Source organism: Ruditapes philippinarum, unplaced genomic scaffold (assembly GCF_026571515.1).
Source record: "Ruditapes philippinarum isolate M1 unplaced genomic scaffold, ASM2657151v2 ctg3175_1_1_1_1, whole genome shotgun sequence".
In the NCBI taxonomy this organism is placed as follows: Eukaryota; Metazoa; Mollusca; class Bivalvia; order Venerida; family Veneridae; genus Ruditapes; species Ruditapes philippinarum.
In genome coordinates this window covers 387,238-405,688 of record NW_026856929.1, presented here as the reverse complement: position 1 = coordinate 405,688, position 18,451 = coordinate 387,238, and the positions used below count along the sequence as shown (strand labels likewise).

The window sequence follows — 18,451 nt, the reverse complement described above, 5'->3', positions numbered from 1 at the left end:
CACTAAAAGCGCGTCAATGAAAAATAATTCTTTTTCCATTTAAACAGGCTCTATTTTGGGTACGTGATAAACAGAATATTATATTCGTGCAGCTTCATTACTATAGATTTATTGGACTCATTGAATAGAGTAAATTGTTGTGCTAACCAGAGGCTCGCATAATATAATTTTATTCAACTCGTTCAATAAATTCAGTATTGAATGTACATTCATTCAATATCCTCTATTGAATGAGCTTATTTTCATAATTTGAAACTTGTTTTCCATCAGTACTTTAAATTACTTTGATTAATCTTTTGGTCCTCTTTGTTAAACCAATACTAAGACTTTAATTATTGAATCTACATTCATTTAATATCCTCTATATCCTCAAAATGGAATAAAAAAATCTTGAAAACAAGATTGCATTTGTAAAAAATGCTATGCCACTGCATAAATACAACACTAAAATAGTAATGTAGGAACAAATTTTTTTTTGTTTTGACCCAAGGGCTTTAATTTGAATAATCTTGCTAAAGTTTCACTACACAATGTTTACTGCAAAATGTCTCACCTCTAGCCTTTGTCAATTCGAGAAGGTGATTTTTTAAAGTTTTTACTATATACATGTACATGTAAAGAAAACCTATGACCCCGGCAGGGCTAGTTTTGACACTAGAGGCAAAATTTGAACAACTTTGGTAGAGTACCTATAGATGATATCATATACCAAATATCAAAGCTCTAAGCCTTGTACCTTCAGACAATAAGATTTTTTAATCTTTTACTTTATGTACATAGTGAAAATCAATGACCCCCGGGGGTGGGGCCAATTTTGACCCCAGGGCTATAATTTGTTCAATCTTGCTAGAGGTTCAGTAACAATGTTTCATGCAAAATATCTAACCTCTAGCCTTTGTCAATTTAGAGAAGATGATTTTTTTAAGTTTTTACTATATACATATGAGGAAAACCTATGACCCCCTGGGGCAGGGCTAATTTTGACACTAGAGCAGGGTCTTTCAAATAGAATGGTCTGGAGACAGACCAATTTTACGAAAAATGTTGTCTCGGTTGAGTCATGTGATTGGGTTATCTACTGACCGTGATATGGCATAGCACATCACCATTCAAAAATCAAATTATAAGATAATGTTTTGTTAAATCAATCAAAAAATTACTAAAAACTAATGCTGACTACATTATATTATCAGTTTTTACTTTAAAAGTAACAATTTTATAGATTTGCAATGAAATTAGAAATTTTTCGTTCCCGGTGTCAAGGTAAAAATCTACTGCTCATATTTGAAAATAGGTCCGAGTTTCATGAGCGTTTTTTAAATTTATACATTGTTCAATGACAAAATAGAAATTGATTTTACAGAGAAAATTTGTTATTTAATCGTATCATGTAAAAATATTATAATATTTCACGATGTTATTTGCAAATATTTGATGTTTAATTTGGTGCAATTTCAAAATGGCGCCAATTTTCGGCAAATATTCTGAACAAACAATCTATGTTTTTTTAACAAAGATGGGTTTAAAAAAACATCATCTCCTGAAATATTTATTCTTTTTTCAAAAGTTTAAAGATTTTAAAATCATGTCGTAAAAATTTTTATTTTTGCTCTTGTATTTATTATTTGCCCTTTTCTTGAACACTTACATAATTTGCTTATAGCAAACTATACCGATTTATACGGAGACATGTTTAATTGTAGCGAGAAGGGTTTAAATAGCGTGTTTCCAGACCATTCTATTTGAAAGACCCTGACTAGAGGCAAAATTTGAACAACCTTGGTAGAGTACCTATAGATAATAACACATACCAAATATCAAACCTCTAAGCCTGGTACCTTCAGACAAGAAGGTATTTTAAGTTTTTACTATATGTACATATAGTGAAAATCAATGACCCCCGGGGCGGGGCCGATTTGGACCCCAGGGCTATAATTTGAACAATTCTTGATAGAGGAGTTCTACCAGACAATGCCTTATGCAAAATATCTAAGCTCTAGGCCTTTTGGGTCTTTACAAGAAAGATTTTTTTAAATTTATTCTTATAATTCCTTTTGGTTGCCATGGCAACCAGAATTCTGCATGGAATGAAATTCTTTTTGAACAGCTTTGGAAGGCCTTCACCCAAGGATCAATCCTGCCAAAGTTTGGTTGAAATTGGACTAGTGGTTTTTCACAAGAAGATTTTTTAGTTCACTATATAATCTATATAACACACACACACACACACACAAACAAACACACACACACACACAGGTGAATCGCTATATGCCACCGCATCGCAGATGCTGCGGTGGCATAAAAAACCCACAACAATATTTCGAGTCCCATTTATACCAGTCCCGTCATATAAAAATACCTCAGAGCAGTTTCTTTAAATGTCTTATTTTATCGTAAATCCTTGTACAATTACAGTTAAATATCACACAATCACTTGTAACTTATAAACATTTTTCCTTCCACATTTTAAGAACTTTATTACCGTTTTGCAATATACTACTCTCAGTGCCTTCAAGTCATGATTCTCTATAAGAGGCTGCATTCATAATTAACCACTGCATAATGTTATTATAAAAACTTGATCATAGCTCGATTAAAGTATGTAATATTCTGTGTTAAATAATAATCTTAAAGACCCACTTAGGCCTATTTTTGTGTGCAGAGGACACAGTTTAATGGCTGCTTAAAAAATAACTATGTAACAAATTATTAATTGTTAAAATACAGCAATGTGTGTTACTTAAACTAAATAAGCTGATCAATTCTAAACTTTACCATGCTAAATAGCTTAAATGGATATGTCCATTTTTTCAATCTGGACACAACCATTCATCACTTTTTTCAAACCATTTTAAGGGAGACACAGGCAAAATTTTCATTTCTTAGTTTTAATTTTTTCATTCATTATTCTGTAAATGCCCTCAAAATAAATATATTTGACAGTCAAATAAACCAAAATTTTCTCCAAATATAAAAGAATAAAAATGGTGGTTTCCTAACTATGACCCGCGTGGGTTCAGGTTAGAGCGCTAACATTTCACAATTAGTTGTCAAAGTGGAACTCTGGAAAACGTTAAAGAAAATGTCAAATGAATGACTTAGGCTTGTTTCAATCCATACAATATCCACAATATCTGTTATTGTAACTTCAAAGGGTTCTGTTCAAAGTCACCTGACTTGTTTTAAAAACTATTGGTGATTCTATTGGCGTCTAAAATTTTGTTTCAAAATTATATATATATATTTACGCTTTTCAAACCCAAAATATATAGAATTTAAACAAAAATTTCATGCTGAAAACTTTTTTCAAAGAAAAGTCATTTTAGCGTGATTTGAGTATATAAGATCATTTTAATATTTTTGTCATTATTTTGCCTGAATATCCCTTTAAGACAGGTGATCTTTTGCACAAGTGACATAAAAAGAATTAGTTGCTGTCAGCAAGCTAAGGGCTTTTAAGAAAATTATGCATTGGGTCTGGTCTTTAAAATAAATTATTGTTGCAGGTCTTTTAAACCATTATTGTGGTGGGTCTTTAAACCATTATTGTGGTGGGTCTTTAAACAGAAGTGATCAGTTCCTTGCAAAAGTGAAGGCAACTTAAGTACTTGCAAAAGAAAGTCTGAAGTCTGGTTAAGATCATATAAAATTATCTTCGAGGGTGTGCATTAATTATTATTGAATAATTACCAGTATGCAGGAAAATGTTTGTGGCAGAGAGTGTTTGATCAACAGGACATTAAGGCATCTTGAAACAGTAATATTCACATGACAAATCATGATCTCATATATCTTGAAACAAGAGGGCCATGATGGCCCTGAGGTCGCTCACCTGTATATAGGCCCCCCACCCCCGGGCCAATTTTTACCTAAGGGCTTTTATTTGTTTATTTGAACAGACTTGGTAGACACCCATAAGAAGATGTTTCATGCTAAACATCTAAGTTCTAGCTCATTGGCATTTTTAAAAGAAGATTTTTAAAGTTTTTACTATACACATATAGTTAAAAACACAATTCACCCCTGGGGCAGGGCCAGTTTTGACCCCCGGGCGTTTTATTTTCTAACAAAACTTTGTAGATATTTTACTTAAAAAGATGTTTCATGCTTAATATCTAAACTCTAGCTATTTGGGTTTTTCCAAAGAAGATTTTTAAAGTTTTTTGCTATACACATATAAGGAAAAAAATCAATGACCCACCCTCCCCCCCCTCCCCCCGGGCGGGGCAAGTTTTGACCCCAGGGCTTTTATTTGGAACATACTTGGTAGGACACCCATTTAGAAACATGTTTCATGCTAAATATCTTAGCTCTAGCTCTTTGAGTTCTTTAAAAAAGAAGATTTTTTTAAGTTTTTACTATATGCATATAGGGAAAATCAATGACCCCCTGGGGCGGGGGCCAATTTTTGACCCAATAGGAGCTTTTATTTGAACAAACTTGGTAGACCACTTTCATTAGAAAAGATGTTTCATGCTAAATATCTTAGCTCTAGCTCCTTTGGGTTCTTTAAAAGTATATTTTTTTAAGTTTTTTTACTATATGCATATAGGGGAAAATCTATGACCCCCTGGGGCAGGGTCAATTTTATCCCAGGGCTTTTATTTGAAACCAAACTTTGTAAGACATTCACTAGAAGATGTTTCATGCCAAATATCTAAAGCTCTAGCTCTTATGGTTCTTTAAAAAGAAGATTTTTTTAAGTTTTTACTATATGCATATAGGGAAAATCAATGACCCCCGGGGCGGGGCCAATTTTGACCCCAGGGCTTTAATTTGAACAAACTTGGTAGACACTCACTAGAAGGATGTTTCAGGCTTAATATCTCAGCTCTAGCTCTTGGGTTCTTTAAAAGAAGATTTTTTTAAGTTTTTACAATATGCATATAGGGAAAATCAATGACCCCCAGGGGCGGGGCCAATTTTGACCCCAGGGCTTTTATTTTTGAACAAAAACTTGGTAAGACACTCACTAGAAGATGTTTCATTGCCAAATATCTAAGCTCTAGCTCTTATGGTTTTTTTAAAAGAAGATATTTAAAGTTTTTTCTTTTGGTTGCCATGGCAACCAGAGTTCTGCATGGAGTTAAATTCTTTGAACAATTTTTCAAAGGTGACCACCAAAGGAACATTCCTGTGAAGTTTGGATGAAATTGGCTCAGTGGTTTATGAGGAGATGTCATTTAAAGCAAAAGTTTACGGACGGACGGACGGACGACGGACGGACGCCGGACGAAAAGCGATCACAAAAGCTCACCCTGTCACTTTGTGACAGGTGAGCTAAAAATGTAATGGTTTTAAAATTGATATAGTTTAAAGACCCACCAATGCCTGAAAAACAATGTCAAAATAAACATGAACTGTTTTGAAGACCCACCCTAATAACTGCTTAAAAGACCCGCCACAATAACTGTTTAAAGACAAGTCACAATAATTGCTTTAAAGACCAGCCACAATAACTGTTTTAAAGACCCACCACAATAATATACAAAAGATCCACCATAATAACTGTTTTAAAGACAGGCCACAATAACTGGTTTAAAAGACCAGCCACAATAACTGTTTAAAGACCAGCCACAATAATATATAAAAAGACCTGCCACAATAACTGTTTAAGACCAGCCACAATAATATATAAAAGACCTGCCACAATAACTGTTTAAAGACCAGCCACAATAATATATAAAAGACCTGCCACAATAACTGTTTAAAGACCAGCCACAATAAAATATAAAAGACCTGCCACAATAACTGTTTAAAGACCAGCCACAATAACTGTTTAAAGACCAGCCACAATAATTGCTTTAAAGACCTGCCACAATAATATATAAAAGACCTGCCACTATAACTGTTTAAAGACAAGTCACAATAATTGCTTTAAAGACCTGCCACAATAATATATAAAAGATCCACTACAACAAGAGCTGTCCGTAAGACAGCGCGCTCGACTTTTTTATTGCTTGCCAATAAAAAAAGTTTTTGCAGTAAAAGGCAATACAAGAATCTCTGTATTTTTAAAGTGAACTAGTTGTTTGATACCCTTGAATATTACAGCAATGTTTATATGACATAATTTATGGTAAAGTGAACAAGTGGATAGGAATGAATTTTTTTAGATTTTTTAAAGTTTTTTAGTGCTTGCCATAATACAAAACATTGACAGTTAAGGGCCATAATTCAAAATAAAATCTTTGACAGAATTACCTTCTCCTGGACATGTTTGGGAATCATGATTGTAAACAAGTATTCCAACTTTCAAATTAATATCTCAAACAGTTCAGTCAAAAAGTGGACTGGTACTAAAAACTTAACCAAGATTCTAAGTCGATAAAAAGGCCTTAATTTTTTAAAAACAAATCCTTGACAGAGTTACCTTCTCTTGCGTACAGATGGGGGTAATGATGTGAAATAGCATTAAAAGTTTCAAAGCAATATCTCAAAGGGTTAAGGCAATAAGTGGATTTTACCCATATTCAATGTATTTTCTAAGTCAAAAAGGGGCATAATTCTGTCAAAAACCTTGACAGAGTTATGTCCTCTTGTCTGTTGATGAAGGTCGTGATGGTAAACAAGTATGGTCAGTTTTCAAAGCAATACCTCCAATGGTTTTGAAAATAAAGTGAGGTGGTACAAAAAAACTTAACCAAGGCTCAATACACTTTCTAAGTCAAAAAAGGGCCATAATTCTGTCAAAAACTTGACAGAGTTATGTACTCTTGTCTGTAGATGGAGGTTATGATGGTGAACAAGTATGGTAAGTTTCAAAGCCATACTTGTAATACTTCTGAAATAAAGTGGGGTGGTACGAAAAACTTAACCAAGGTGTGACGCCGACGCCGACGCCGACGCCGACGCCGGGGCGAGTAGGATAGCTCCCCTTTTCATAGAAAAGTCGAGCTAATAACTGTTTAAAGACCAGCCACAATAACTGTTTTAAAGACCAGCCACAATAACTGGTTAAAGACCAGCCACAATAACTGTTTAAAGACCAGCCACAATAACTGGTTAAAGACCAGCCACAATAACTGTTTTAAAGACCTACCACAATAACTGTTTAAAGACCAGCCACAATAACTGTTTAAAGACCAGCCACAATAACTGTTTTAAAGACCCAGCCACAATAACTGTTTAAAAGACCCACCACAATAATTGTTTAAAGACCAGGCACAATAACTGTTTTAAAGACCTACCACAATAACTGTTTAAAGACCAGCCACAATAACTGTTTAAAGACCAGCCACAATAACTGGTTAAAGACCAGCCACAATAACTGTTTAAAGACCAGCCACAATAACTGGTTAAAGACCAGCCACAATAACTGTTTAAAGACCAGCCACAATAACTGGTTAAAGACCAGCCACAATAACTGTTTTAAAGACCTACCACAATAACTGTTTAAAGACCAGTCACAATAACTGTTTAAAAGACCTTATGCAATAACTATTTTAAAGGCCCATTATAGCTCAGAAATGATATCATTTTTATTTCTCAAAAACTTTTATTTTTGGTACTTTGTTTCAGTTTCATAAAACTATTCATTTGCATATAGATGAACTATATTTTGTTTCTTTTGCTCTGTAGACATTAGTATTTTTATACAGTCAAAATACTACATTTTGATACCCTGAGCTAGCTTAATTAAGCTTACGACACGTAATGTGCCACAAAAAAATGTTTGAAAGACCCACAACAATGATTAAGTCATCATGTACAAATACAACTTTATTTTACATAAGTCATATATACAGTTTTCTTATTATTGTGTCTCGCTGACCTCTCAAAACTAAAATCAGTTTAAGGTTAAGAAACAGTGAAACTTCAAATGAGACCAAAAAATAAAGTGATTTTTTTTGCACAAAACAGGTAGAAATGGGGTTTAAAATTATATCAATATTTTAAATTGTGAATCAATATTGAATTGACTGTTGAATATTGATGACATATCAATATTGAAATATTCAGTAACAGCTGGCTTTAATTATAACAAAGTTAACAAAAATATATCACAACACGACACAAAATTTTCATGCTGTACTTACAAAGACTTGTTTGAATATCCCATATAAAGCCCTCCATATATATCATTCATTGATGAACTTCGTTGCCCGTTTTTACTTCGTAACAAAGTATACCTTCTGGACATCATCACTCCTTTTCTAAATGAATCTCACATTGATTTCAGCTTATATATTAGACTGATCTCTCTCACTAGTTATATTAATTATCAAATTAGGTTAATTAAATAACTACATTTTATATTGCATGTCCTACCCTGAAGTGTCCATTATTTCAACTCAATTAGTAATTCACTTATTTTTCAATTTCACTGATTTTTCCTTCATTTATCTTCCAAATCCACTTTAAAGTTAGATTCAATATTTGTTATTTCACTTCAATATCCATGCCACTTGTGAATTTAATTTCCATGATAAATATCCAATGACTTTTCTATGATTAATCTAAAAATCTGTTTATTTAAAAAAAAGTATGTACATGTCCACATATAATTTATCACTTAGTGCACTTAACCTTAAACTTTCCAAACATACTAGTACACCAACATTGACATGACACAACTAGCTTAGCTTTTCAAGACTTATCTCAAATGTTTATAATCTATCTCAATTTTTCATGATTAACATTATTAAGTACTTAAATCACATACATTTGTACTTAAATCATATCCATATCTATTATTTCCATTCTTGTAATCAAAATAATTTTTTTTTCTTTAGGAAATTCAAACAAATCTACTGTTTTTTAACAAAAGAAAAAGGTTTGGCATGATTACTAACTTTCATTTTTGCTTGTCTTTACGTTATCGAAAGAAAATGTGCGCTGATTATAATGATTAGACAGAACAAATATTTCAACAAAGAAGTGCAATGTCACCTGCCTGGTTCCTGTCATGGAAGGAAAACATTAACACAAGATTTATCAGTCTCATAACACTGTTGGACTATTTTTTTCATTTTCTTTCTTCCCAGACAAAGAAAGCCATATTTGGTCAATGGCCGCTCCACTCAGTATAAATATGCATTCATATGTATATTTTGATAAACAGTCAAAAACAAATCCATTAAACTTTGAAGTAACCATTAACATTCTGCTGTTTATGTGACTAATATTCCCAGGCCACGATGAATTTTTCTAGAGGTCACTTTCCCTTCAAATTAATTACTCGCCCCTTTCATAAAATGTACATGTCCTGCATTTTGACTGACAAAAATTTGTAAAAATCAAACATTATAAGACTCAAATTTACTATTTACCGGTCTATATCAGTATAATTAGTTTTACTCATTTAGATATTGTTAAATAATGTTTATAAAACTTTTCGTTCTTTAAATAACATAACCTGATTACTATTTCATTTAAATTCTAACGAACGTGCGCACTCGGCTAAAATATCGACCTTGTAGCTGAGAGTATATAAAACATTACAGAACTCAAATCTTTTTTAAATACATAGTTAATTCAACTTAACAATGAAAAAGTGAGCATAATGCCACTTTAAATCAGTTTTTTACATATTAAAACCCTTTTAAAAAACAATGAATTGTTCCAAATTCTAAGCTTTGAGAGCAACTCCATCGTACAAACTTAGCGATGTATAGCATTTAAAATCTTCACCATGACCAAATACTTTAATTTTCCAAATCTGTGTCAGTAACTACAATTACAGCTAAAATAATTACTATAATGCTCTGTTTTCTGTATAAAAACTAGGTCTGAATGAGCTGTTTTACAAGTGAGCACTTGACTTGAAAATCATAATTGTTGTTACCAAGAAGTGTTACCACTATCAGGAAGTAGACACAATGATAAAATCAATTCAATAGTCAATTCTTTAGTCCAGGAAATACAGAAAATGGTATTTCTACTTTCTCTTTCCCTCAGCATCCTGTACTAATTATCAAGTGGAAAACTTAAGACTGATAACTTAATGAAAATTTGGAAAATTTAACAAATTCACATGATTTTACATTTACATGTAAATTTCATTTACAATGTAAGAGGCTTAAAATTAGCTTTAATTTTTTTTTCGAAAAATAATTCTATGATGTTTCAAACTAAGTTTTTCAGTTATTTTATTATGGAAAAGTGCATCATATCACTGTTAACCTTATTCAAAACAATGTCCTGAGAGCTATTTTTAGCGCGACAGTGACATTCATTTTTAAAAAATAGAAGATTAGGAAACGCATCGTCCACTTAAGTAATTTACATATAGTGGACCAGTAGATTAGCTTTGGTTTGAAAAAACCTTTACAATAATTGAGAATTGACATAATAAAGTCTGGAATTTACAACTGTTGAGTATTGTAAACTGGGAAAAGGCCTACATACAGCATCTATTTTTTATGAATAAAAAAATCACATCTGCTTTCAGTGTTTATGCTTGATACTTTCCTCAAGCATTAATGTGTCACAGTGTGACCAAGACTCGAACCTGAGACCCCCGGAATACAGTTTTGCTGCTCTTCTGACTGAGCTGTCCAGCCACTGACATATCTTTTCCCTTAAATAATGAACGGTTCTCAACCGTGACAAATAAATTAACCCTGAGTGATTAGCCAGTTAGCCACCAGTTCTAAGATTTCACGGCAAGCCTTCATCAGAGATTCTTTGCAACTCTCTACAGGCTCAATACTGTTGATAAGTCAATCTTTGTATTATTGAACTGAATAATCAAATCCAAAGGAGATGAAATCCATTGCACAAAATCTACATGTTAAAAATTAAAAACCCTAGCTTGACTTGAGCCCAAACCAGCCAGAAAAGAAAAGAAAAAAATCTGCCATTGAATGAACAGTTGAGCTGAAATTGCAATGTAATAGATTTGTTTTTGATTACTTATAGGTGATCAACATGTCTATATGTGATCTAAAAAACAAAACCCAGTTAACACTTAAAGCTAGCGCAATTTATTACTGATAACAAAAAAATCTTTCGTTTGCACACCATTAATAAATCAGAATATTTACTTTCGGTTTAAGACGACATTCAAATTGTTCATACAAATCACAGGGGTACTAGACATTTTTATCATCTGATAAAAAAATATGTTACATAGAATGATTAAAGAACTGTCAACCTATATATTTATAACAGTCTGTCAACTGAGTGCAGAAACAGGTTAAGTCCTTTGCAATTTAATAGGAGATAACCATTTATTGCACTAAGGTAACGTGTCATGTCTTCAAGGCCATTATTATGTTTTACTTTCAGATTGATTTACAGAAACATGGTGCCTATCACCATTTTATTTTCCTCAAGAACTTACGCCTTAAAATGCTTAATTAAAGGCCCATTAAGCCCCATGCAATGCTATCATTTTATATTTTTTCAAATCTTTTTTGTTATTGGTTTCTTATTACAGTTTCCAAAATACATTTTGGCCTACAGATGAGCTCTCAGATTTGACTTTTTTTTGCTCTTTGGCAATACCTGGGTGAAGATTTTCGAGGGTAAGCCTGGAAGAGAGGCTGGTAAACACTGGAAAACTATGGAAAAGCATGGAATTCCATGGAAATTCATGGGGGAAAAGCCCAAATTTTTTTATGGTATCTGGGGTTTAGCACGATTTAAAATTTTAAAATTTAAAATTTTTTTTATGGAAATTTAAAAACCAAGACTTTGTTTACATTTTCCTTCCTTTTACTACATATTTTCTATGCATTTAAAACTTTTCTTTCTAAGATTTCTCTAAAATTAAATTTTTCTTGGGGGCATAATGAGGGCCCCCTTTAAAATTAATATCCGGGTTTGAATTTTAAAGCCCCTTTAATTTCCCGTTTTCAAAAACTGCCAATGGTTTTAACTGAACCCCAAACCCCTGCACCAAGTTTACCAGCAAGATCATACCATGTGAGATTCACAGTCAGCATGTCTGTGCCTTCTGATCATAATATGCACTGACCTCTATTTAGTCAGTTCTTTTTTTTTAAATTTTCCATATAAAGATGAATGGTCTTGTCAAGATTGAAAGATGGAAGAGTCCATTTGAGCCACGTCATGACAAAACCAACATAATGGGTTTGTGACCAGCAATGATCCAGACCAGCCTGCGCATCTGCGCAGTCTGATCAGGATCCATGCTGTTCGCTTTCAGTTTCTCTACTTAACAAACAGCATGGATCCTGATCAGACTGCGCGGATGCACAGGCTGGTCTGGATCCATGCTGGTCGCAAACCCATTATGTTGGTTTTGTTGTGACACGGCTCATTTAATATATCAAGGGTGATAAGGTTTCAAATTGAACAACATACTGTATAGACACTACTGCATAAATGTGCATAAGCTCTTTACTCTGAGAAGCAATTAAAGTCCTGTCCTACATGTATATCACCCCCTGCATCAGACAGTTAATTTGTTTTCAAATATAACAACCGTCTTCTAATTGGTCGGTTTTTTTTTGAAATTTACGGGTATATTTTCGGTAAATAAATCGACCAATCAGATAAAGGTTGTTTAAATTCAACAAGATGGCGGTGTTTTTATAGAAATTTCAATGGGGAAATACTCTGAAGCCGCAGGCGACTATATATCACATTGTCATTATAGGTTATTGAAATATTTTGATTACTTTTAAGTACTGTAGTTTTAATTGCCCAGCATGATAAATGCTTGTGATATTATTTCTAATGATTGCAACAGTCGTGTAACTTTGTGTTTCCTGCGTAGCCACGATTGATGTCGACCTCTCGTAAAAGAAAAGTTTTTTGGTACTTTGGCGGCCAGTACTTGTTAAGTATAAGAGAGGTAAGAAAAGTTTTTCCTTGGTTCGATAGATAAATTATTTCACTACATATTGCATATTTCCTTTTTATTTATGCTGTAACGTTTAAAAAACTGTGAGGCGAAAACCCTGATTGGGAATAGACAACTTCTTATGGGAGTTACCCTTGTCTATATATTAGTATATAGTGACAGTCTTCGAAATTAGCATCAGTTCGCAGTCCGAGGCCACTAAATCTAGCGCCAGTCCTGTGATTTTTGCAATGTTGGTGGTCCGATGGGCCAGTAGTTTTTTTGTCTATAAAATTATTTTAAGAAAAAATTATCAGTATGATGAGCCAGGCTTCTCTATAAAATAAATCTTTCTGACATTTTTGCAAATAAAACCAATCATTTTAGTCCCAAATGACCAAAAACATTCAAATTTAAAGACTTTTCATCAATATATGATTTAATGTTGTTCATATATATTCCTACATTCAGTATAGATCTATGAATAATACTTATGGAAGTTAATCAAAATATCTTTGATACAATTATGTCTTAAAATTTGGACCTTCTTTAATTGTTTATACCTGCGAACATGTAGCCCATATGATAGGAAATAATATGCTTGAATTAAAAGTTTACAGGGAAGCGTTATAAATGTCTGCCTTTTCCCATCCAAATATACTTCTATTAATATAACTTTTCTTTTGTTACATAAAGAATTAAGGTCTACATTTTTGGTCCGGCTAAAGATCACCAGGTCCGGTAAGATTTAGAATTTTACTGGCCCGAATGGCCGGTGGCTTTTAAAGTTTTTCCCTGAAGACTGATAGTGTAATTGGAATGGACTTAGAATTCATTTCTGACTTAGGATAAATATTTTCTACCATCAAACACATATTGTGTTACATTCATTGACCGTACCCCTTTGAATGACAACATGAACATTTATCTGCTGACCATTTACAAGAAAGTATTGCAGCAGATAAAAACTTAATTCCAGTTATATTATAACAGAAGTCCGATTCTGAATGTCCCATTTACACCACACTATATGCATTTCTTTGTTTTTTTATTTATTTGATCTGTGTTACTTTTAAATACACACGTGTAATCAATCGTCTGTAGGCAAGACAAAGGTTGGGCTCGTTTTGACTTCCCTGTCAGGCCTCGACACTAACTTTTTTAGCAGGTGGTACGCCGGACCACTAGATTTGAAAGTTAGGTGGTCCTTCCAGAAGTCAGGTGGTCAGTTATCATTACTATATCATTTTACTGCAAATGTAGAAAAAAATGTTTAAACTTTATGACAAAGATGTATTATAAACCTTTAAAGAAAACAGATATTTTTAGATATATATGTTTCATCTAATCAGAAAAGGGAGAGCAATTCATCTAATCAGAAAAGGGAGAGCAAGTCAGTAGGTATTTTATCGTAGAGTTATTTGTTTATTTGTTTTTATCTCAGTCAAAAATACACAACAGAGCTCTTATTTATGTTAACTTTTATATTAAAGTGATTTCTCCCTCAACTCAAGTTAGGGAATAGTGAAACCATTTGTGTCTGTTGTTTTCTTACTGTTAATAAATATTCATTGCTGATACGTGGTACGTCTTATAATCATGATAATAACATAGCATCTTTTATAGATTAACATTTTTAATGGAACTAATAAATTATCTTATTCTTGTCTTTGAAAACAAGGAAATATCTAAATAATTAAACTAATGACAACGTTATTATTTACTGTAACTTATCTTATTTTTCTTGCAGATTTATAATACAGAATTTTAGCTCCCTGTTGCTTGTTGCTTGATATTCATTTTTGACATTGGGTATTTTAAACCTTTTAAAATATTTTTAACTCTAGAAAGAAACAGATCTCTTATCGTTAAACAGTTAAAATAAAGCTAAATATCATAGAATTACTAGATGTATTTTTTCCAGTTCCCTTCATTTGCTGCCGTTATTCAAGTATCTGAAATTAACATTTATCCAATATCATATAATTACCATCATCGGATACTCACGGTTGATTAACATGTAACATAACATAAATGTTAAAGGTTCCGCCGTGGTTATCAGACGATGCATAATTACTAGCACCATTTGAATGAATTTTGTACCTAAATTTATATCACAAATGAACCATACACAGAGCAACAGATAAGCTTTAAAAGTGAATTGGGTATTACTCCATCATTTCCTTTGGAATTGGGTATTGGCTCCATTTCATTGGGTATTCCAAAACTCGATACCCTATGGTTCCAAGATCAATTGGGTATTCAATTATGAAGATATGAATTTTATGTTTTCAATATCAATAATAATCAAATTAAGATATCTTAACTGTTTCAAAAAGAAAATAGGATTAACTTTTTACTAGAACTTTTCACAATTGTTTTATTTTGTATATAAAATGCTCATGTTAAATTTCATAATATTTTTAACAAGTTCATTTTCTGACTGATTTTTGATTATTTGTGACTGTTTTAAATTGTTTCAAATCATTTTCACTTTGTACAATGCCATATTGCTTTTCAAAGCGTCTATTGATACAGCTGGGACCTACTTATTGACGGTCTCCGCAAAATCAACGGTCTCTGTCGGTCTGTAAAGACCGTTAACCTGAGTAGACAAATCGACGGTCTCATGCTTAGTCTGTCTTTGGAGACCGGGGACCGTCGAAGACCGAAGACCGTTGATTAGTTAGCATTGATTCGGGAATATTCGGATATCATGCATATCGATATAATTTGTCCAAAACTACGAGTGTACGACAGATTAATTTTGCGGTGATAAAAATGACAATACGCACGGGTTTTTAAGACAATTGCGTATTTTTTTTTTTTTAATGGGTTTTGATACGCATTCTTAAAAAATTAATTGCGTATTTTATAAAATTAATTGCGTAAATACGCAAATACGCACCTTATCTGTTGCTCTGCATATACATGTACATCGGACATAGATTTTAAACAAAATTATATAACACGTTTTTGACCAAATCGCCATTCTCCCAAATGAGCCTTGCATCAACCAGAAAATTCAAGTGGTCCGACGGACCAGTGGGTTTTAAAATTAGGTGGTCCTTGCCAAAATTAAGTGGTCTCGGACCAACGGACCACCGCTAATGTCGAGGCCTGTCTGTATAAATAGGATTGTGTTGCATTGTTAAAATATTCCAACAGAAAAATGTTAAATACGCTACAGCGAGTTATATTCCTGCATACCAAATAAACAGATAAAGCTCTCTTTTTCTGTATATAGCTAGTTCTAAATTATTTTAGTTCGGGAGTTTGTTTACGCTAAATTACGGTAATTTTATCATTATACGCAGAAAGTCTGTGCAGGGCCAAAGGCCCCGCGAGGGCTGTAGCGCTCTTAGATAACATGTATGACGCGTATCAATTCAAAAATAAAAGTAAATGAAAATTTCAAAAAAATATATATCCTATACCTAATGAGCTGTGAAAAAATCCTTAGTTAACTGGGCGCCGCCATTTTGAAATCCTTTTGAGCTAAATATAGATATCACAGCGCTTTTTATGAGCGTCTACATAATTCAGACTATTGCTAGCAGACGCATGCTTAATAACACTTCCGGTGAAAGAATGATGTACAAAATCAGAAAATAAACATTCATAAGACTATAGTAACGATGATAAATGTAAAAAGTTACTTTTAAATCCTTTTTGATAAATTAGCACATAAAAAATAACGTAAAAACAACATATGTGATTAGAGATTAACAGAAAATGGCGGACGGGATTTTCCAAACGCCGACGCATGCGCAGTGGTCCCTCTTCCGATGATAGGTTGAACACCACAAATTTATTTGTACAAAATGAAAGGATTGGAGCACCACACTAAATACCGTATTCCGGTATATACCGGGCAAGGCGCTTGAATCATAAAATGCTAAAATCTTGCCTTTTTACCCAACGGAATGAACTTTAATGTGTCTAATTCATCTTTTCACACCGATTTATGTATGACAATTGTATGGGACCCATTCCTACAGAAAGATATAGACAAGCTTGAGTCGATCCAATGGAAGGCTGCTAGATTTATTTCTGGGGATTACAAATCAAGAGATCAAGGCTGCATTATCAGGATGTTGAAGCAACTTGAGCTATCTCCATTACAAGACAGAAGGAAAATGGCACGATTGACATTCTTCTTCAAGGTGGCTGAGGGGCTGGTGCCAGCCATGCCCACCGATACCTATCTGATCCCTATTCGTGGTAAACGCCTAATTAAACCTAAGAAACTAGACAATTACATAACTAAAAACATTGTAGAAAAACAAGCTATAAACCATCATAAGTGCTATAAACCTATTATCTCAAAAAGTGACCAATTTGAACATTCATTCTTTCCTAAGACTATTAGTGATTGGAATAACTTAGACAGTGCCGTAGTGTGCGCAGAGACAGTACAGAGCTTTAAAACAGCTCTCCAACAGTGCTACTAAATTACTTAGCTCCTCTCTCCCGCTGCGTACATACCGGAAGGTTCTGCAGTGTACACATTCAGATTCAGATAATGAATGAAAAAATCGGCGAAAAAACGATATCTGTCTATTTTGTGATCATGATTTCTGCAAGCGTCTAGATGTACTGCTCCAATCCTGTATTGAGTTAAATCCGTACAAAATACCTGCATTTACTTATTAACGATCTCGTTAACATGTACACTAAACATGTTATGCTTAAATCATAAATCATAAGAGCTTTCCGCGCCTTAGGTAGCACCTATTTTCATATTAGTAATTTGATAGTTATTTGACAAGATAATTGAGCTGAATGCTTGTCTATCTATCTATCTCTGGATACTGCCAACCCCTCTTACGAGTGTTACAGGCAGGTATACATTGTATACATTTAAGAAACAGCTTTAAGATACAAGGGAATCCGGGAACCAGTCCCTAGCTCTTATTGAATAGACCCCTTGGTTCTTTTACATGCCCAGTGTATAGCACTGATACATGCGAGGATTACCTGGATTTCTTACCAGTACACCTCTATGTAGGTATATAAGTCTTGTATATAGTCACTGCATACATTACCTGTTAGCATGCCTAGTAACATGTTCAAATAATACAGCATTCCTTTCATTGCAAATGAGAATATTTATTAAAGGGACGTAACCATTTTATTTTGAAATGTTATCATAAGCTATAACTAAATAACGGAGATAAAATTTGTTGTGCGGATATACATTTTAGATCGTTTCCTATGAATTAAATTTCACTGATAATAATTTATAGTTTGTGTAAAGCAAACACATTTAATGTTATCATTTGCATTTTGTGTTGAACAGGTTCAAAGACGTTTATAAATGTTAAAAATAATGCTGCATGACGTACATTACAAGTCGATAATTGATATATGCGTTTATAATAATAATAATAATAATAATAATAATAATAATAATAATAATAATTATAATGATGATGATGATCATGATGATAAAATAATGATTATATATGATTTACGTTTCTCTTACTTGCAGTAACACAAACCATTTTACAAGATTCAACCATAAAGCAGAAAATGTTTTTATTTTCCTTACATTTTACAAAAAGGTACTGATTGGTCAATTACCTTAACCATCTTTTTTGCTTCTGTTGATTTTAAGACATAAGTAAAGTTATATTGATAAAGTATTTTGTATGAAAGTCAAAATACTATTTCGTTTACATTTTGAATAATTTT

At 33.0% G+C, this 18,451-nt stretch overlaps 1 protein-coding gene across 4 annotated transcripts in view; it reads right to left on the bottom strand.

Annotated features, from left to right (window-relative positions):
* The window catches only part of LOC132748180 (uncharacterized), a 44,390-nt gene extending 26,486 nt beyond the window's left edge, over positions 1–17,904 (bottom strand). The window contains exon 1 of one of the 4 annotated variants that reach the window (XM_060737739.1): positions 17,803–17,904. Coding sequence is in view for 2 of the 4 variants with exons in the window: in XM_060737741.1 (XP_060593724.1) it covers positions 8,040–8,146 (107 nt within the window). In the remaining 2 variants the exon portion in view is untranslated. Of the gene's footprint in view, positions 1–2,500; positions 2,560–8,039; positions 8,930–17,802 lie in introns of those variants that run through there. The other 3 variants (XM_060737741.1, XM_060737738.1, XM_060737740.1) reach the window with 3 other exon arrangements.
* Positions 17,905–18,451: the final 547 nt, after the last annotated feature.